The sequence below is a fragment of the Olea europaea genome, chromosome 2 (assembly GCF_002742605.1).
Source record: "Olea europaea var. sylvestris chromosome 2, O_europaea_v1, whole genome shotgun sequence".
Lineage (NCBI taxonomy): Eukaryota > Viridiplantae > Streptophyta > Magnoliopsida > Lamiales > Oleaceae > Olea > Olea europaea.
Genome location: NC_036238.1, coordinates 16310927 through 16332658, shown reverse-complemented (window position 1 = coordinate 16332658; position 21732 = coordinate 16310927). Strand labels below are relative to the sequence as shown.

The following is a 21732-nucleotide window of genomic DNA, read 5'->3' as shown; positions in this document are numbered from 1 at the left end:
ACCTTTTTATAAAAAATGTATATTTTATTAAAAATATTTATTTTCAAATAAATTTTTTATTTTATTTAATTTTTTAACGATAGTAACGTTTTTTTAAAATAAGTTTTTATTTTATTTTATTTTATTTTTTAAGTAACAATTTTTAAATAAGTTTTTATTTATTTTATTTTTTAAGTAATATTTTTTGAATAAGTTTTTAACTTTATTTTATATATATAAGTAAAGTTACTGTTTTACCCCTCTTAAATAAAATTAGTAAAAATGATAAAAAGAAGTTAGATGGTTTTAGTTAGACGTTATATGAAATTGGATAATCATGATGAATTTTTATATAAAATTGGGTGATCACGGTGAAATAAAATCAAATTGGGTGGCAATGGTGACACTAAGGGCTTATTCGGTAGTGATTATGAGAATTGATTTTTTTGAACGTTGGAGGAAAAAGTGGATCCCTGTTTTACCCCTCTTAAATAAAATTAGTAAAAATGATAAAAAGAAGTTAGATGGTTTTAGTTAGACGTTATATGAAATTGGATAATCATGATGAATTTTTATATAAAATTGGGTGATCACGGTGAAATAAAATCAAATTGGGTGGCAATGGTGACACTAAGGGCTTATTCGGTAGTGATTATGAGAATTGATTTTTTTGAACGTTGGAGGAAAAAGTGGATCCCTAACTGTCAAAAATTATTTTTTTGGGTAAGAAGTTGCTAAATATAAAGTTGGATGGTCATGGTAAAACAAAAAAAAAATAAAAAAATTGGATAACTATGAAAGTATAAAGTTAAGTGGTCGTTGGTGGATTGATGTGATCCAAGAGTCGGGCCAGACGAAGGCGAGTGCGGGACGAGACCTGTTGATAATCGAAGGCGGACCGATGACGCGATCGAGAGCAAAACAAGTGAAACAACCGATAAGATTGCTCGTTTAAGAAACCATTGATGGATCGTCCAGGACTCAAAATGGGACAAGTTTCATATTCGGGTCAAAAGCCGAAGTGAAATGGATCAATGCGTTACAAGCGGCCGAAGAAAAGGCTGAACCGCAAAACCATGCGACCGCACCCCTTTAATGGCTTGCGGTCGCATAGCCATCTTCAGGGAATTCGCTGGGATTTTTGGGTCTACCATACGATCGCATGGAAAACAACCATGCGGCTGCATGGTTATAAAATTTGACGCGTTTTTAATTTTTTCGTGAATTTTCTTATTTTGTTAGAATTTGATATCAATTATACTTCTTTTCATATTTTGATGATTTAGCACGATTTTAGCTAGGATTTTTTAGCTTTAGTATAAATACTCTTTCCATTACATTGTGTAAAGACTTTTGGCAATTATTATTGAATTCAAGAGAGGCTTTTGCTTTCTTCCAATTTATTATTTTTTGAACAATAATTTAGAACTTATCAAGGATAATTCCTTGTGGCGTTTAACAGCGGATCGTGGGTTCTTCAATTTGTAAGCAAGGGGTCCATTACATCACTGTTATATTTGGGTTCTTTGTTTCATCTTGTTGGGTTCATTCCAAACTGGTTATAATTGGCATTCTTGGGTTCCGCATCAATTTAGTTGTGGGTTTTGTAGTCTAAGTTGCTACGGAATTTGCATCATGGATTTAACCTGATTTACAATACTAATTTTTGAAAAATGTATAGGAAAAAATGGAGGAAATTTTGGATTTACAATAAAACTATTTTATTGAAATAATGCATGATTAAAAATGAGTTAAAAAAATGAATTCTCAAAAATATGGCTCAGATGGGCTGAATTTCGATTATTAGTTAGTTTAATTGGATTTACAGTAAAATAATTTTATTGAAATAAAGTATGATTGAAAATAAGTTTAAAAAATGAATTCTTAAAAATATGGCTCAAATGGGCTAAATTTTGATTATTAGTCAGTTTAAGTGAAATAATCTTAGGAAAAGCTATACTAAAATATGATTTTTAAGTTGTTATTTAAATAATTAAATACAAAGATTTTTCTTTCAAAAATTAGGTGCACTCCACTCTCACCCTCGTACTCACCTACGCGCTCACATCCCATGCCCCACACCAAATAATTGTGATGTTCTCTCTCTATGACCTCTCTCCGTTCCCTCTATCTACTTTAACGACAAACACTGTTCGCCACCCACCAACTCCAACCACCATCACCAAAAACTAGCCATAGTTTTTTTGCTTACGGACCTAGTGTTAGAATAGCACACAAGGTCTATAGTCACTCACTTGCATCGTTTTATGTCGCCATCATTGCTAAGTTGTGCCTTCCGCTCGAAGCTCCACAACTTGTCCCCTTTTGTTAAAATGTCGATATCTCCGTGGTGCTGAGAGATTTCTAGCATCATTGAACACCATCGAGGGACGATGAGCAGGCGGATGGAGAATGATAACAAGTGACTTGTAGCAAGCGAGGTAGTGCGATCTGTAATTTCCTGTGCATCTTTGTTTGTTTTTGGTAGTGGTTGTGCATATTTGTGTGGTTGGTTGGAGGTGCGGTGCAGGTATTGGCAGTGGTAGTGTTGAAGTCGTGGTGGTGATTGTTGGAGTAGGTGGTGGTGAGATGACAAATGTCTTTGAGTGATGCCAATGATGGTGGAGAGATGGTGTAGTTGTGAGATGGGATGAAAGGCATTTGTAATCAATTTGTTACTCCCCATATGAAGTTAGTCATCATAAGTAACACGTGGAAGCCTCACTAACGTCATAGGAAGAGTCAGCCCAAACATATGAAAAGATGAAGCAACGAGGTTCCGAAGTCCTTATTCTGACTAAGGTGTCACTCAACCAGATACATGCTGAAGCCCTAACGAAGGATTTATGCCAAAGTCCTCATGTTCACGACCAGTCGAGGTTCTAAAAGATGAGGCTGAAGTTCTAAGAGACGAGGAGGTTGCCACATCTGCCAACTTGACGAATATCTTTGTGAAATATTGATTAGACGTTTACTTTATCTTATGTCAGGAATATCAGCTTAGAATTATAGGACAATTGACCATTTGTCAATGTAATAAATACATGTGGGCAACCCATATCAACATTTTAGTATATTTTGGTAAAAATTGATAAAATATATAGTTGAAAAGTGTTGAATTTTACAAGATACGTGATTAAAATTAATTACTAATTTTTTCTTAAATTAAATTTTATATTTTAATTCATACAAGGACTAGACATTTTATCCAAACAAAGCATTTCCGTAATGCATGATAATCAGGTTCACCACGTCTACCGATAGAAACCCCTCGCTGCCACGTCAGTCTCCCCATTGTCCCATCACTATTACATTTTTTTCCCGTTCAGAGTTCTTTTTTTTTATTTGTTTCCGGATACATTTTGCTAAAATTTCCGCAAAAGTTTTCTGCCGAAAAATCTCTCATCCATGTCACTTAAGCTGCACCATCAGAATCTCGTCTCCGGCAGGTCAATTCTGTTCTCGCTTTCTCCACGCGCCCATGCGGATATGCACAATTTGAGATTTTTTTTGTTTCGTTTTTCCCGTTTTGATTTGATAATTTACTATGTTCTTTCTGGCAGTTAGTTTAGTTTAGTTCATAAGCATAATTAATGTGAAAATATACTGTTGATCGAGTTTCAGCTGTTTCTGTTGAGAAATAATAGTGCAATTAAACTATAAAAGCAACCAGCTTACTTCTTATATATTTTGTCATTATATTTAGGTGGAAGAAATTTAATGTGGTTTGTGTTTAGCATTGATATGAGAATTGTTGGCAAATAATTGATCATAATTCTGATTTATTACTTTTTTCGCGAAGATTCTAAACTGAACCGATGAGCGAAATTGGCATAATTAAATTATTTATTCCAAATACATCTGACTTAGCAGTGGACAGTGATGTTAGTATCTCGGAGGGATAGAAAATCATAAAGAAGAAAAGAGGACCTGGAAGCCTAACAGACAGGTTAGGTATTAGGATCTTGGTTTGGGAATGGTTGCTTGATTCCCTTTATAGAATGCCAATGCAGGGAAAATATTGTGGCTATATGTTTACTAAGCAATCAAATGCCAACACCCATATTCAAGTCATCTCCTAAGTAGAAAAAGAAAATAATAAGAGAAAATAATATGGCCAGTCTTGTAGATGGAACTACCAACTAACTTGCCATTATACCTATCCTACATGTGGTTGAGTCTCCAACTCGACAGATAAATATTCAATCATTTTTCACTGTGGATAAAATACACAGAAGAATTTTTTATGATACTTTTTCAGAAACAATTCCCAAGCACATTGAGAAATTCTAGGTATTTTCTTGTTTCTATTAGCGGTAAATACCTTGTAAACAAAGCATTTCCTTGTAATGCATGATAATCAGGTGCACCCTAAAACCAAAAGCCCAAGTACGCGAGAGCAGATGCAAGCTATTTAAATTATTCCAGATGCAAGCTATATTAATCTATATAGAACACCATAGGATTTTAAGAAAAATTGTTGGGATCTCTGGTGAACACAACATGATAATAGACAAATCTGACATAAGCGATATTTAGTGTTGGATATTTCATTCAGGAATAATTAAGCAGTGCTTCTTGTTTATGGACATTTGTGCTAGTTGGTATATACTGGTTACTGGCTTTTCCTTGTCAAGCACTTTATGGTTCATTCTTGCTCATTCTTGAACTTCTCTATTTGCAGCTCTTCCAGCTCATTGGTTGCAGTTAAACCAATCAAAACTTATTTCTTTAATAGAAGGGTGGTTGGCTTAGATCACCTGCTGTTCAACCGTTGTTATACAAGGAGGAAAAGTCGTGTAAGGCTTTCCCTTTCAGAGAGCAGTGAACTGAGTTTTATCCACAGATTGCCTCTGTTTAAGAAACAATCCATTTGTAAATTAACAAGGACACATCATCTACTGCCTCTAGCTTCTGCTGATGACAGCATCACAGTTAATGGGAGTTCCCAAGCAAGAACAGACGATAATGTTGAGCAAATAAGATTCAAACTAAATAAGTCTTTGCAGGATGAAGACTACAATACTGGTCTTATCCAGTCGTTACATGATTCTGCAAGAGTATTTGAGTTGGCAATTAAACAACACAAGTCTTTCTCAAAGATTTCCTGGTTCTCAACTGTCTGGCTTGGTGTGGACAAAGCTGCTTGGGTTAAGGCACTATCTTATCAGGTCAGTCACAGATTTGCAACATTAAGTTGGTATACTAGCAGCCTTTTTGTTTTCATTTTTGTAGTTGTAGAGAACAAAAATGTGGCACAATTCTATGACAACTTTGCTAAGACATATTTCGTTTAAACCTGGCAACATATTCTACTTTTAAAAGATATAGGAATTTGTCATTTTGGTATGTGCCTCATGGTAACAGGATCAGTCTCCATGTCCTTATCAGTAGAGCTAGAAACTATTTCTACCAATGGTGTATTGGCAGATTGTTGAGCTCAATCGACTATGGATTCGAGGAAATTATTTGGTAATGTTTTAGAAAGTTTGAATTGTTTTACAATTTACTCCACAAAAGAACAGGAAACAAGGGAATGGGATCAAATCGAGAGAATAACAATAGAAAACCATTAATGCATGGTAAACTATGTGAAGACGAAGAGACTTACTGACAATGGATTGAAAGATTTGTGCTCCAATTGAAAATGGCACAGAATACAAGTCAGGCAACTAAAACATTTTCTTAAATTTGGATTTAAACCTACTGCCCAACTCGCCACACCTCAACTCATTTTTCCAAATTAAATTTTGATATGGCATGAGTAGTTAAACGACTCAACGGATGCAGGGCTACCATATATCAATTCCCCGGTTCGTAAAAAGAACATTACAAAACAAACGCTGTTTGACTTCTCTCTTGGTAGAGCCACCATCTGACATGACTGAAATAATCTGTAACCTGCTTGGATATTGCCACCACTTCTGTACTTGTTGCTGCCACGACTACTTATACCATGACAACTGTAGTGGACATTAGCCTCAGTCTGTCACCCTGGTAAACACCGACATGACAACTCAAGTATCACTTCTGGGGCAACTGATGGCCGTGGTGATTTCTTTGACTTTCCTTCTTATATCTATTTCTGTTCAAGGTGGCTTCTCTTCAAGTCATCAAGAGTCCATTTTTGGTACCACCAAAAATTTCCTTTAGCCACTATCATTTTTCCTCGCTAACTTTTCCATATCTCAAGTTATGTTTCTGACATCACAATCATTATAAGTAAAAAACATGGAACCTAATGTTACTCTGACTTCTTCTGAAAAGGTAATAACAGTAATATACTCATATACTAAATGTAGTCTTGAATATATCATGTGAGAGACTTGCATCTTCCACACAGGTTATGAGCCCCTTTGTTTGCTTTGCATTACCGGATTTGCAGTATTCTAGGTTATAGTACCATGCATATTAGAAATTTTCTTGTCCAGTTAGATCTGGAGAAAATGAGTACACTGAATCCTACTGGAGTTGAACTGTATACATAGAACTTTAGCTGTTGCAATTATTGAACTATCATTTGCTAACATTAAAGAAGTCAATGGAAGCATCAATAGATTCCTTTATCAATTAAAAAATCTTAATTCCTGCAGAAGATGCAGTTGTGCAGATATCTATTGTAGTTGGTTGTTTCTAGTTCCGAAGGCAACTTTTGATGTTTATATCAATATCAATATCAATATCAATTTTTGCATCTCCAAATATCCCCAAGGAATGGCTAGAAAAAGAACTGGCATGACTTATTGCCTCAACTACATTTTTTTTGAAAGATAATCAAGTATTTTATTAATCAAACCATAATACATAGAAAGTGTATTATTAATACAAATCAGAAAGAAACGACATAAAATTGGGCAGCCCATCTATATGACTAGTGGCCACCGCATTAAACCAAGTATACAATGTGAAATAAAATAATTCTCTAAGTTGCTATGTTGTTCTTGTTTGATCGTCAAAACATCAGTTGTTCCTTTCTCTCCACACACACCAAACTACGCAGCCCGGAATAAGCTCCCATGCAAGGTTGCTATCTTTGTCGTGAAATTTTCTCCTCCATGCGAGTCTTCCATACGCCTTGACATCGCCCAATCTATGTGTTGCGATGCGAAAATCTCATTCCACAATAAACTACAAATATCACAATGGAGGAACAAGTGATCAATCGTCTTCCCATCCCTCCTACACATAAAGCTCCACTCTGTAATACAAAAACCCCTTGTTCGTAGGTTTTTCGCGCTACTCGTGGTGGCAATTTACTCTTCCACACTCCCTTCCAAGAGAAAGAGCTCTTCTCAGCTCCCAACAAAGATTTAAAGAAAGTGCCGACTGAAGACATACCATCCCATGTCAACCTCCACCTGCTGCAATCACCATCTCCTGTCCTGATTTGTACCTCATATAAGGATGTCAAAAATAGCACGTAGTCGTCTAACTCTCAATCCTGCAAACCCCGTGCAAAAGCAATGTTCCAGCTGATACTCCCATTATGAATATCTGAAACATCATTCATCATGGTAGACGACAACAATGCAATACGATACAAGGAAGGAAATTTCAATCTTAGTGGTTGATCTCTACACCAACAATCATCCCAAAAATTGATAGTATTACCATTCTCCACTACAAACGTTAATTTATCCCGAAAATCACTCCACCCTCGCCGGATATACCGCCACAGACTCACCCCATAAGAGCTTCGACTCTCGACTGAACACCGTCCCCACTCCATAACACCATATTTTGCTCCTATAATTTCTCCCGAAAAACTCCCCCTTTCCGTTCGAAATCGCCACAACCACTTACCCAACAAAGCTTTATTAAACAGTACGAGACTCCTCAATTTGAGACCACCCAACCTCATGGGAGAACATACGATACCCAATTAACCAAATGTAATTTTCTCTCTTGCCCTAATCTTCCCCAAAGAAAATCCCTTTGGATCCTCTCCAATCTTTTTGCCACTGCAATAGGAATAGGAAACAACGACATGAAGTAAGTAGGGAGGTTCGACAATTTGGATCTTATGAGAGTAAGATGACCTCCCTTTAAGAGGTACATACACTTCCACCCAGCTAGCCTTCTCTCCACCCTTTCAATAATACTATTCCAGATGTGTGCTTTTAAACCGAGCGCCTAAAGGTAGCCCAAGATATGTCATAGGCAATCGCGCAACCTTGCATCCTAGTATAGCAGCCAACTCCACCATGTTATCCACCTCTCCCACTATGATAGCTTCAGATTTTCCCAAATTCATTTTCAATCCTGATAGAGCTTCAAAGCATAAGAGCAAACGCCGCAAATTCCTGACTTGCTCTACCTCTGCATCACAGAAAATCAGTGTGTCGTTTGCGAAGAGCAAATGAGATACCTATAACTGCTCAACCATAAAGCCCCTTAGTAAACTCTCCCCCATGGCATTCTCGAGCATCCTACCGAAAGCCTCCATTACAATGACAAACAGCAACGGGGATAAAGGATCTCCTTGTCTCAGTCCTTTGCTACTACGAAAATAACCCTCCGGAATGCCGTTCACCATAACTGAAAAGGAAACCGTGGAGATGTAAAACTGAATCCACTTACACCACTAATCCCCAAAGCCACATTGCCTGAGCATATACAAGAGAAATCTCCAATTTATGTGATCATAAGCTTTCTGAATGTCAAGCTTACATAGCATTCCAGGAACACCCAGGCGCAGTCTTGAGTCAACGATTCATTTCCTATAAGTACTGAATCCAAAATTTGGCGTCCTTTAACGAAAGCATTCTGAAACTTGGACACCACTTTTTCCAGCACCTCCTTCAATCTATTTGCCAAAATCTTCGCAATAATCTTGTAAACTCCGCTCACGAGGCTAATAGGATGAAAGTCTTTAATATCCGTCGCTCCCAATTTCTTTGGAATCAGCACAATAAATGTAGCATTGGCACTTCGCAAGAACCTTCCACATTGAAAGAAACAAGTAAGGACTTCGACAATGTCCGATTGCACCACTTCCCAACAAGTCTTATAGAATGAGAACGAAAATTCATCGGGTCCTGGCGCCTTTTCATCATTCGTGCTAAACACCACCTCCCTAATTTCATTCTCCTCAAAAGACCTCTCTAACCAGCTGGCATCCTCCTCAGATATAGAAGAAAACTCAAGCCCTTCCAACTCTGGCCTCCAGTCAAACTGCTCTTGATACAGGTTCTGATAGAAGCTTACCATCTGGGTCTCGATCTCCTATGGATCCTCAAAGGTAACGCCATCGACCTTCAACATATTGATAGAATTGTTGCGCCTATTGGAGTTCGCGACCTTATAGAAAAAGCAGGTGCATTTGTCCCCCTCTTTCAACCATTTGATTCTAGATTTCTGACGCCAAGTAGTGTACTCCATCTCCACCAGGCTTTCCAATTCTTCTCTTAATTCTCCTCGTCTCACCCTCTCTTCCCCTGCCAGTCCTCTACTTTCCTCCCTCCTATCTAGCTCCTCAATGACCAATAAGCATTGATTTTTACGATGGTTAACATCTCCCACCACCTCCTCATTCCACTTCTTTAGATCTCTTTTCAGCACCTTAAATTTGCAATCCAAAACATAACTGGGAGATCCCTTGAAGTCATAAGACGTCCACCAAGTCCGTACTCATTCCCCAAAACCATCCACTTTAAGCTACATCTTCTCAAACCTAAAAGGTTTTTTTCAAGCACGCCTCACATTCCCAGATAACAATATAGGGAAATGATCAAAATACAGTCTCTCCATTCTCCTTTGAATGACCTCTGGATACTTAGCCTCCCATGCTCTACATACCAAAAATCGATCTATTCGGGATAGGATAGGTTGATCCCGATTAGAAGACCAAGGAAAGTCTCTCCCAATCATAGGCAGGTCCACCAACGCGTTCTCTCTGATAAAATTTGAGAAGTCCTCCATAGCTCTTGTTAATCTCCCCCTACTAGACCTCTCAGTAGGAAAACGGATCACATTAAAATCTCCCCCGATACACATTAGAAGGTTCCACCAAGCTATCATTCCAGCCAATTCAACCCACAGTCCACTTCTATGCTCATCTACATTAGGCCCATAGACTCCTACGAACATCCACCGGAAGCTATCCTTGATGTTTTTAAATGAGATCAATAGAGAAAACAGACCTTCGCTAACCTAGTCCATATCAAAGACTCTGGTGTCCCACATTATCAGTATACCTCTCGAGGCCCCCGATGACTCTACAAATTGATACCCCACATGCTGTTCCCCCCATAGGCTACTCACAATATCCCTCGACACATCCTCCACCTTTGTTTCTTGTAAACATACAAGGTCAGCCCTCCATTTCCTCAATAGATTTCGAACTCCTAACCTTTTCCTCCCTGGTTCATTAAGCCCACGTACGTTCCAACTAATTATTTTCGGAATCATCTTAAAACTCCATCATCCCTCCCCATCACGCCTCTACTCGACTCGCCGCCCTTAATATCATAGTTAATTGAGCATTCAAGCCGCTTAAGCTCACGATCGCTCTTACTTCTCATCTCACCTCCTGGGGTCCTCATCCCTTGTCCCCTGCTAGCCTCCAAATCCTTAAACAATTGTACGAGTCTATCTTCATACCCATCACAGGACACTCCTACAATCTTACTAAAATCCAGAATTCTTTGAAGAACCCAATTAGAAGGTGGTGTTCTGACGTCAAATGCACTAGCTTTCACTGTCTCATCAGCATAAATAGGATCGTAGTAGTGTCCCTCCTCTTCCTCCACCTGTTTAGCAACATTATCTGTGTTTCCCTTCTCAGCGCCACCCATCCACACCACCAACGCATTATCATTCTCTAGAACCCATTCATTCGAAGACTCAGCGCATCGCCTGCTGTAGGTGTTCATTGCTTTAGTGGTCGAGCCTGTTTTCCCATGCTGGTCTTCAAGTGTCGGCCCTGAGTGTTCACCCAGTTCAAGTCCAACCTCTTGCACGCATCTGGCAATGATCCTTTTACAAGTGGAATCGTGTCTAATGACCCTACGATCGTAGAACAAATAACTCTTTTCGCTTCCAAAACCTCCAAGTCAATATTCGTAATGCCCTGCTCTCCTAATTCCGTTTGAGGTTCCGTCCCTCGATATGCCTCGATCCTTGGTTCCACTCCACCCCTTTTCGATCCTTCCATCTCGTCTCGATTCTCATCTTTAGAAGAAATGTCCATATCAGACCCCGTCTGGGACTCGCTACAAGGCTTGTCCAACACTTGCTTATCTTTAGCCGAAACCCCTATTGGCACTGGCTCCTTGACATCCAAACTAGCTGACTCCTCCAATCTCACCCCACACTGACGACAATAACTTGACCTGGACCCCACTATAGACCCACTTTCCACAACCTTTATCAATCCATCCAATTCTCCTTTCAATGTCCGTATGCGAGCCATTATTTCAACATGAGGGTCATTTCTCCCATTGCCCACCTTTTCCTTCGGCAACATTACCCTTTGGTCAGCACTTTGCGAAGCCCGTGCATTTGCAGTGACTTCGGCATAAGTCATCCCTCATCGGCTTCTTTCTTCATATGTTTGACGTACCACCTTGTCCCTGGCCACAAAGGAAACAATGACTGCTTGGAACATGCGTGAAACCGATTCCCATCCCTCTTCATTTGCACCTTCCGGCACCATTACAACCCCTTTTCTCCGCCTCTCCCCATAGTGTGCTACCATGAGAAACCTGCCATGACTGTTTGCACAACGTTGCGCCAAGAAAGCGCGGGAAGATTCATTAAACTTGGCAACGAATTCCTCCATCTTACTAGCCCTCCTCAACTTGTCCATCATATTCACCATCCACACGGCACCAAATCGGCCCATACAGATAGCACTCGATATCTTCGAGCCCCATTTCGAAAGCTTAACCACGCCAGAGGCGGTAACAGTCACTACAAACTCCTTTGCCTCGACTCTAAATCGTGAACTGAAAACCATAGCCTCCATTACATAGGGCTGTTTCCCATGATTTTGAGCTAATGGGCCGGAAGATGACGGAACCATTGGTCGGAATAGCTTCGTAGCAGTCGGAGGAACCTGGAGGTGTTGGCCACTCGCGGGCACGTGAAGCCCATGCGCCGCCTAAACGGCCGGTGACCCACGTGCCTGACCGGCCGGAGGCGGAATGGCCTGCAGAGGCTTCCGATCAGGCGTGTGAGGACTGAATCTGGGCGGAACCTGGATCTAGTCGGAATTTGTTGGGCTTGCAAGGCTAGTTTGTGGCGTGAGGTGGGTGGGGCTGGGTCGTCGGTTCTAGGTCTGATGACTGGCGCCGGAGAGGCCGGCGACAGTGGGGTTCGGTGGTGGAGGAGTTGGTTTGGATATGACGGGAGACATCGAACTTAGGGTTTTAGCCCTCTGTTCGCTCGGGGTTGGGAGGAATGCCTCAACTACATAATAGATGTTAATCCTTGTTTGTTTATGTAGACTCCTGCCAAAATAAGTTATAGAAGGTTTCTTGCTATATCTAATTGCTGGCAGATTAGGCAGAATCTTTAGGATCTGTTAAGGATTTGTTAAATAATTGTATACCTGTATATTAGGAATATTAGCTAGTTAGTTATTCGGTTCCTTATCTTGCGCATATTTTTAGCAGCTTTAATCTGCGTATAGTCTCTTCTATAAGAGGGCTAGTATTGTAAGTTCTTTTTACAAATTAATAGAGAAACTCTACTCATTAACTATTATTGTAAGCTCTTCTTCATTAAAATTTTTGGATCTCCTTATGTTCATATGACTAGCAAATTTAGATCTAAAGTTGATTCTACGGTTGAAAAATGTGTTTTCATTGGTTATGCACCAAATAAAGGAGGGTAAGAGTGCTACAACCCTACAACAAAAAAGCTTCATGTCAGTATGGATGTTACGTTTTTGGAAAATTATCCATTCTTTACTAAAAATTCCCTTAAGGGGAGATAAGACTATTAGAAGACAATTTTTGGATAACTGACAATCCTCTTCCTGCTACTGTTTTAGATACTCTGACTCCAAATCAACCACTCATAATTACTATTGAAAACAAAACCATCACTAGTCCATAGGTACCAAGCATTGAGTTATCACAAACAGGGGGAGAAATGCCGCTGTCAAATACTGAGTCGCTGGTTTATACTCGAAGAGGTACAAAGAAGAACAAAGACCTATCTACCATTCTAGAACAGAACCATTTCAAATCACCGAGCATTGATCCAGTAATCCTATATCTTCCTATATCCCTCTTTCTAATGAGTCTTCTGATCCTGATATCCCTTCAGATCTTGATATTCCTATAGCTATTAGAAAAGGAGTTAGAACATGTACCAATCTCCCAACGCCAAATATATGTCTTACACAAAGTTTTCCAAATCCCATAGAGCTCTTTCTTCTAAGATTACAAACTCATTTGTTCTGGTAAACATTGAAGAAGCACTAGGTGACATGGATTGGAAGTTGGCAGTTCTGAAAGAGATGAATGCTCTTAAAAGAAGTGGTACTTGGGAAGTAGTTGACTTATCAAAAGATAAGAAAATAGGGTGTAAATGGGTGTTCACTTTCAAGTGTAAAGCAGATGAAAGTATGGAATGATATAAGGTAAGGTTCATGCAAAAGGATTCACACTTTGGGATAGACTATTAAGAAAACTTTGCTCTACCAACAAAAATAAACTAAATATTGGTTTTATTGCCCCTACCCGTGAATTTTGATTGGTCATTGCATTAGTTAGATGTTAAGAATGCTTTCTTAAATGGAGACTTAGAGGAGGAAGTGTTCATGAGTTTACTACCTGGCTTTCAAGGAAGGATAGGTTGAGGAAAGGTTTGTCGATTAAAAAAGTCACTATATAGCCTAAAACAGTCTCCTAGAGCGTGGTTTGATTGTTTTTGAATTGCTGTGAAAGGTTATGGGTATCGTCAAAGCCAAGCTTACCACACCAATTTCTACATGCACTCAACGAATGGTAAAATTACTATCCTAATTGTCTATGTGCATGACATCATTTTAACAAGTGATAACAATATTGAATTGGAAACAGTGGCGGACGCTGATATTTGGAATTAGTGGGGCACAATCAAATTTATACATTATTTGGCCTCTATTTTTTGGAAATGAAAATGGGTGTAATATTATTTTTTTTAAAAAAATGAATGGTTGAAAAGGAAGGAAATTTTTTTGATTTATGTGTAATATTATTTTATGGAAGATTGTGTGGTTGAAAATATGAGAGAAAAAAAGTAATAAAATGGGGGCCAAACGAGGGCCTATGAAAAAGTTGCTAAAAATTTAGTATATTTGATATTTTATTACAACTGTTCTCTTTGCATTCTAACGTTTCATAATTATATCATTTTCAATACTTTAAATGCAGACTTACATTTAAAGTACTTTTCTATACCTGATACAAACAACCAATTAAAACGATCAATTCGAGTGAAAAAATAATCTATTTATCAATAATCACAGATTTACCAATAAAAACAATCAATTCAATTGTTATTTAGTAATGGAAGGATTCTCTTTTTTCTTCGTGATATTGGAGTTTATTTAAAAAAAAAAAAAATCCCTCTAAAGTTGGTGGGTCACTTGACCTACTAGGACCCAATGTGGGTCCACCAATGATTGGAAAGGCTTAAAAAGAAACTTGTAGTTGACTTTGAGATCAAAGATATGTGCATGTTGAAATGCTTTCTTCGGATGGAATTTGCTAGATTAAGGGAAGGGATATTTGTTAGTCAACGAAAGTGTATACTTGACTTGCTTAATGAAACGGGACTGCTGGGTTGCAAACATGCAGAAACTTCAAGTGAAACGAATGTGAAGCTGCAACCTGCCTAAGCTGAAGCGGTAATAAAACGGGAGAAGTATCAAAGACATGGGATGGTTAATCTACTTTTCATACGCGTTCATATATAATTTTGCAGTAAGCATGGTGAGCCACTTCATACACATCGAGATTAGAGCACTTTAAGGCTGTCTATAGAATTTTGAAGCCTTGAAGGGAACACCTAAAAATGGAATCTTGTATCAGAAACATGGTCATCAAAAGTTTATACCTATTCAGATTGGGTTGGGAGCATAACGGAGACAATATATTGACTTTTGGTTACTGTACTTTTGTCAATCGAAATCTTATCACACGCCGGAACAAAAGATAAAATGTAGTTGCAAGGAGCAACGATGTTACTCATGGAATTTGTGAAGTTATGTGGATTAAAAGATTACTAGAAGAATTGAAGGTGTCTGATTCATCACCTATGAAAGTCTATTGTGATAAAAAAATCAACTATCGTAATTGCTCACAATCAGGTACTACATGACCGAACAAAGCACGTGGAAGTTGACAAGCATTTCATCAAGCAAAAGATTGAAAGTGGAGATTTGTATGCCATATGTTCCAACTACTGACCAGATTATAAATATTCTCATCGAGGAATTACCTAAGAAGATGTTCGACTTTCTAATGGGCTAGCTAACAATGGAAGACATCTTTATGCCAGCTTGAGGGGGAGGGAAGATTACGCAGAATCTTTAGGATCTGTTAAGGATTTGTTAAATATCTATAAATCAGTAAATGAGGAATCTTAGCTTGTTAGTTATTGGGTTCCTTATCTTAGCTAGCTAGTTAGTTATTTTGTTCCTTATCTTATGCAAGTTTTTAGCCTTAATCTGTGTATAATCTGTGCAAGTTTTAAGAGGACTAGTATTGTAAGTACTTTTTACAAAATAAACAGAGAAATTCAACTTATTAGCTTTGTACCATCGAGTGAATTACCCAAATGGTCACTGAACATTGTAAAAGGTTTCCACGAGGTCACTGAACTTTAAAAATCATTCAATTCATTACTGAATTTTGCAAAAGGTTTTCGAGGCCATTGAATTTTGCAAAAATTTTCCATAGGGTAATTTTTAAAGTTCAGTGACCCCGTGGAAACTTTTTGCAAAGTTCAGTGAAGAATTGAGTGATTTTTAAAGTTCAGTGACCTCGTGGAAACTTTTTGAAAAGTTCAATGACTATTTGGGTAATTCACGCATGTACTATCTATCTTATATGGAAGATCCTCTGTATGTTGAATGCAACCGGTGGCACTTGAGTGACTAAATATCGTGCACTAACTTTGACGTAGGCTACTTTAGTATGCCACATTTGAATGTTACGAAATAAAAGGTTGTTGGAAAGTACTTTACAACATCTCGTTGGATTCCTCACTTTGACGAGAAATTCACACGCCTTATAATTCAGTCGACAAAGTAGCACAAATTATGTTTGTTAGTGCAGGCTAATTTCCTTCTGATATAATAATTTCCAATAGCAATCAAATGCTAGCTGGAAAGATTAATTAAATGATGTTTCTTAAGAAATTCCCTTTCAACACAAGAAATAATGAGTTTTAGGATACAAATTTTTAAATTGCTTTATAAATTTAGTCAAAATCAAACATTAATTTCCACCTCGCATTCAAAATTTCTATTTGTTATTATTCACACATTTCATGGATCTACAAATATTCTTGTTACTATTCTTATTTATTACTTATTAATAAATTTGTCAAATGGATGATAAGACATTTGAACTTGATTAAGTTATGGGTAATACTCTATACTTTTATAGGTTGGAAAGTTCTATTCAAGATGTCATACACCATACTAGGTTTTATTTGGTGTGGAATTCTTTAGCATCGTTGGAACTATGGGTTATGAAAGTGGAGAATCTTTATCCATAGATTGCATTAGTTCTTGACGTTTGTAAATGGTGCACTTTGTTTTTCATTTTTGTGTGCTTTACTCTCTATAAGGTGGCTAATGATTTATAAATTTCTTCAGGCATCTATTTATTCCCTACTGCAAGCAGCAAGTGAGATTTCATCTCGAGGAGATGGAAGAGATAGAGATATCAACGTCTTTGTGCAGAAAAGGTATAAAAAACATTTCACTATAGAGACTAATAGCTTCAATAGAAGCATTAAATATGTTCATTCCTAACACCTAAAATATACGAAGATTGGATGGAAGAATTCCAATTCTATAAATCTTATTTTTTACAATGGAAAACCGTAAATATATAATACAATGAAGTGGGATAAAAAAGAAAATAATCTCCTACCTAAGGAAAGAAGAAATTATTTCCTAACTAATTTACAATTTTACCAAATAAAGATAGAAAAAATCTTTCTATAATAATTCTATAAAATTTTAGATTTTTATACTCCCCCTCAAGTTGGATCATAGATATTGACCACATCCAACTTGCAGATGAAATCATCAAAATTTTGTCCGTGTAGCCCTTTGGTGAATACATCTGCTGTTTGTTCTTTGGTGGGGATATAGATCATGTAAATAGTTGCGTCTTCAACTTTTTCCTTTATGAAGTGTCTGTCCACCTCTACATATTTAGTTTGGTCATGTTGTACTGGGTTGAGTGAAATATTGATCGCTGCTTTGTTATCGCAATAGAGTTTAATTGGGATTTTCGTTGTAACTTGTAGTTCTTTCAAGAGTTTTTTCAACCACAGCTTCACATATCCCTTGAGCCATTGTCGTGAACTCTGCTTCAGCACTGCTCCTTGCTACTACATTCTGTTTCTTACTTCGTCAGGTTACTAAGTTTCCCCATATGAATGTACAATAACCAGTAGTAGATCTCCTGTCTTTGTTGCTCCAGCCCAATCAGCATCAGTGAATATTTCTATGTCCCTTTTTCTTGTTTCTTGAACAATAGTCCTTTTCTAGGTGAACTTTTGAGATACCTCAAAATTCTATATACTGCTTCTAGATGAGTCTCCCTTGGAGAATGCATATGTTGACTTACCACACTCACGACGAATGCAATGTCAGGTCTAGTATGTGATAAGTAGATCAATTTTCCAACTAGTCGCTGATATCTGTCATTTTCTACTGGTTCCCCCATGTCAATTTTCCTACCAGTATCAATGGGAGTGTTACTTGGTTTACACCCAAGCATGCCTGTTCAGTTAACAGGTCCAAAATATATTTTCGTTGTGAAACATTAATACCCTTCTTTGACCGGCTACCTCCATTCCAAGGAAATACCGCATTTGTCCAAGATTCTTTACTTCAAATTCGGAGGCTAGGCCCTTTTTTAGCCTCTCAATCTCGACTGTATTATCTCCAGTGAGCACTATGTCATCAACATATACAATCAAAATGGTCTTTGTCCCATCTTCAAATATTTTGAAGAACATAATGTGATCTCACTGCCCCTGTCGATATCCCTGCCTTTTTAATACATTTGAAAACTTATCAAACCACACTCTTGCTGATTGTTTGAGTCCGTACAAAGATTTTTTTAGTTTGCATACTTTGTTCTCTTCTCCTTTCTTGTCGAAACAAGGCGGTAATGTCATGTAGACTTCTTTTTCCAATTCCCCATTCAAAAATGCATTTTTGATGTCAAGTTGTTGTAGTGGCCAATCTAAGTTTGCTGCTAGTGATAGGAGGACCTGAATTGTATTCAATTTGGCCACAGGTGCGAATGTTTCTGTGTAGCCTATTTCATAGGCTTGAGTATATCCCTTTGCAACCAGACGAGTTTTGTACCGTTCTATAGTCCCATTTGCTTTATATTTCACATTAAACACCCATTTACAGCCAACTGGTCTCTTACCTTGTGGTAGCTCCACTACATCCCAAGTTTCATATTTTTCTAGAGCTCTACTTCTTCCATCACTGCTTCCTTCCATTTAGTAATTTCCAATGCTTCCTAAATATTTCTGGGAATCTTTGTATTATCAAGGTTAGAGACAAAAGTTCGAAATTGTGGAGATAAAGTTTTGTAGGCTATGAATTTTGAGATAGGATGAAGAGTGCATGACTGTTTTGGTTTTCTTGGAGCAATAGGTAAATCACAATCAGATGACTTTGGGGATATTTCATGAGGATCTAGATTTGTCACCGGTTCATACTCTTTTGGTGCTTCGAGTGTGAGGTCTTCCTTATACTTTGATTTTGACTTTCTTGAATAAACTATCATCTCTTTGTCAAGTCATTCCTTCTGATCTCCCCTGGAGTTCAACTTGCCTTCTGTAGATGGCATATTAGAATCGGTAGGTGGTTCAAGATTTTGTATCGATTCATATTCAGATGGGTTAAGGGAGATTTCAAAAAAGCGATCTTCGACTATGTTCTCCCCATGAGGTGAGGTTTTTTGAAAGAAGGGTTTTGTCTCAAAGAAAGTGACATCAAGGTTAACAATTACCCTTTTTGTTATTGGATCATAGCATTTATACCCATTCTGTGTTGGTGAGTATCCAATGAATACACATTTGAGGGCACGTGGTTCGAGCTTAGTTCGATGATGGGAATGGATGTGAACAAAGGCCGTGCAGCCAAACACTTTAAGGGGTAAGTTTGAGCTGATGCGAGAGTAAGGGAAAAATTTTTGGAATTTTTTAAGAGGGGTCTCAAATTTGAGAATGCGACTAGGCATTCTGTTTATAAGGTAGGTTGCTGTGAGAATGGCATCACCCCAAGAAGGTGGTATGCATATTAGAAGTAAACAACAATGCTCGAGCCACCTCAAGTATGTGTCTATTTTTTCGTTCAGCAATTCCATTTTGTTGTGGGGTATCAACGCATGAGCTTTGGTGAATTATCCCATTGTCTAAAAGGTAATTTCTCAGAGTATGATTGACATATTCTGTGCCATTATCTGTGCGCAGAATCTGAATTTTTGTCTAAAATTGAGTTTGGATCATTGCATGAAAATTTATGAATATAGATTGGACATCTCTTTTTTCTTTCAGCATATAAACCTAACAGATTCGAGTATGGTCGTCGATGAATGTAACGAACCATTTAGTGTGGGTGCGTTTGGGGGTTCGTGAAGGTCCCCAAAGGTCACTGTGAATTAATGCGAAGGGTTTAAATGGTTTGTATGTGGATTTTGGGAATGGTGAACGATGATGTTTTGCGAGTTCACAAGTTTCACAACTAAAATCAATAGACATTTTATTCGAAAATATTTAAGGTAATACAAGTCTCATATATTGAAGGTTGGGATGACCCAGTCTAAAATGCCATAACAGAATTTCACTATCCTTGGGAACAAATGCAGAATCACAACTAACAAATCGACGTTGTTTAGTCACATCAGTTTCGTCAAAGTAGTAAAGCACCCTACACTCTTTAGCACTGCCAATCGTTTTCCCCGATGATAGGTCTTGAAAAATACAATGAGAAGAAACAAAGTTAGCGGAACAGTTTGAGGATTTTGTCAATTTACTAATAGAAAATAGACTACAGGATAAATTTGGGACGTGTAGGACATGATTAAGTGTTATTGAGTCAGAGAGTTGAATACTCCCTTTTCCGGCCACTGAGGATAGAGAGCCATCTGCAATTTTAACTTTAAGGTTGTCTGCACATGGTGAGTATGAAAGGAACAGGTGGTGGGAGTCCGTCATATGATCGAACGCACCAGAGTCAATAATCCAAGGTACTTTAGAGAGTACCGTGGTGTTTAGGGCTTTTGGAAAAATACCTTTGTGGGCTAGGGAGCTTGACGAATTAGGTGATTGAAAATTTGAGAACATTTTATAGAGTTGTTCGAGTTGCTCTAGGTTGAATGCACTGCTTGAAGTGGACTGTTGCGTGTCATTAATCGCAGCTTGATACCCGTGATTTCTAGTATTTTGTTTCGATTTCCAATCACTTGGTTTCCCGTGCAAATCCCAACACGTATCTTCTTTATGTCCGGATTTTCGACAGTGGTCACACCATGGACGACTCTTTTGATGTTTTGGGCTTGGTCCAATTTTTGTCAGTCCTCTAAACATTTGGGTCGATCCGTCAAACCCAACAGATTTGGGCCCATTAAAAGATGATTTTTTCACATTTGCAGCCAAACTATCAGGCCCACTATCCATTGACCCGGTTGGCCCAGTTGACTGCAAAGATAAGGCCGATGCGTCCAACCCAGCGAGTCCACCTTCTTTCTTCATCATAATCAGCCAGCGACTTTCTTCTTGCCGCACTTCAACGAACACATCACGGGTGGTGGGAAGCGGTCGGTGACCGAGAATCCGACCTCCAACATCATCCAAATCCCTGTTCAGTCCGGCCAGAAATTCATACACTCGCTCGTTCTCCAGCCGTTTCTTATACTTGATACAATCACCGGCGCAGTCCCATTCGTCTTCAACACTCTGGTCCAATTCTTGCCATAAAGCTGTCATCTCCATGTAATAATCGGTGACATCTCTTTCCCCTGGCTTTGATTGCCACAACTTTGTTTTAATCTCGAAGATTTGCGAGAAATTTTTGGCGTCGGAGTACATCTCCCTGACTGCTTCCCAAATGTCTTTTGCAGTGGGCATGAAGAGATAAATTTTTCCAATTTCGGGCCTCATCAAGTTCACGAGCCATGCCATTACCATGGAGTTCTCGGATTTCCACCTTTTTTGAAGATTCACGTCGGCAACGGGCTGCTTCGTTTCTCCGGTGAGATAACCTAACTTTCTTTTCCCATCCACCACCAATTTATTGGACTGAGCCCACTCCCTATAGTTTCTCCACCGTTAATTGGAAGGACGAGTTATCCATTCCAATTGGACCCATGGTGGGAGTAATTTCGGTTTCACCCGTAGGAGACCCGGATGTTGCCGAGTCCCTGCTGTCTCCAGTTTTTTCCGCCATTGATGACTGGTTTTACTGTGACTCCGGCTCTGATACCATGAAGATTGGATGGAAGAATTCCAATTCTATAAATCTTATTTCTTACAATGGAAAACTGTAAATAT

At 38.4% G+C, this 21732-nt stretch overlaps 1 protein-coding gene across 1 annotated transcript; it reads left to right on the top strand.

The window, feature by feature from the left end:
- Positions 1-3223: 3223 nt before the first annotated feature.
- On the top strand, positions 3224-16972 carry LOC111412440. The gene is made up of 3 exons (XM_023043374.1): positions 3224-3428; positions 4664-5150; positions 16799-16972. The coding sequence occupies exons 1-3, from the start codon at positions 3388-3390 to the stop codon at positions 16955-16957; spliced, it is 687 nt and encodes a 228-aa protein (XP_022899142.1). The 5' UTR covers positions 3224-3387; the 3' UTR covers positions 16958-16972.
- Positions 16973-21732: the final 4760 nt, after the last annotated feature.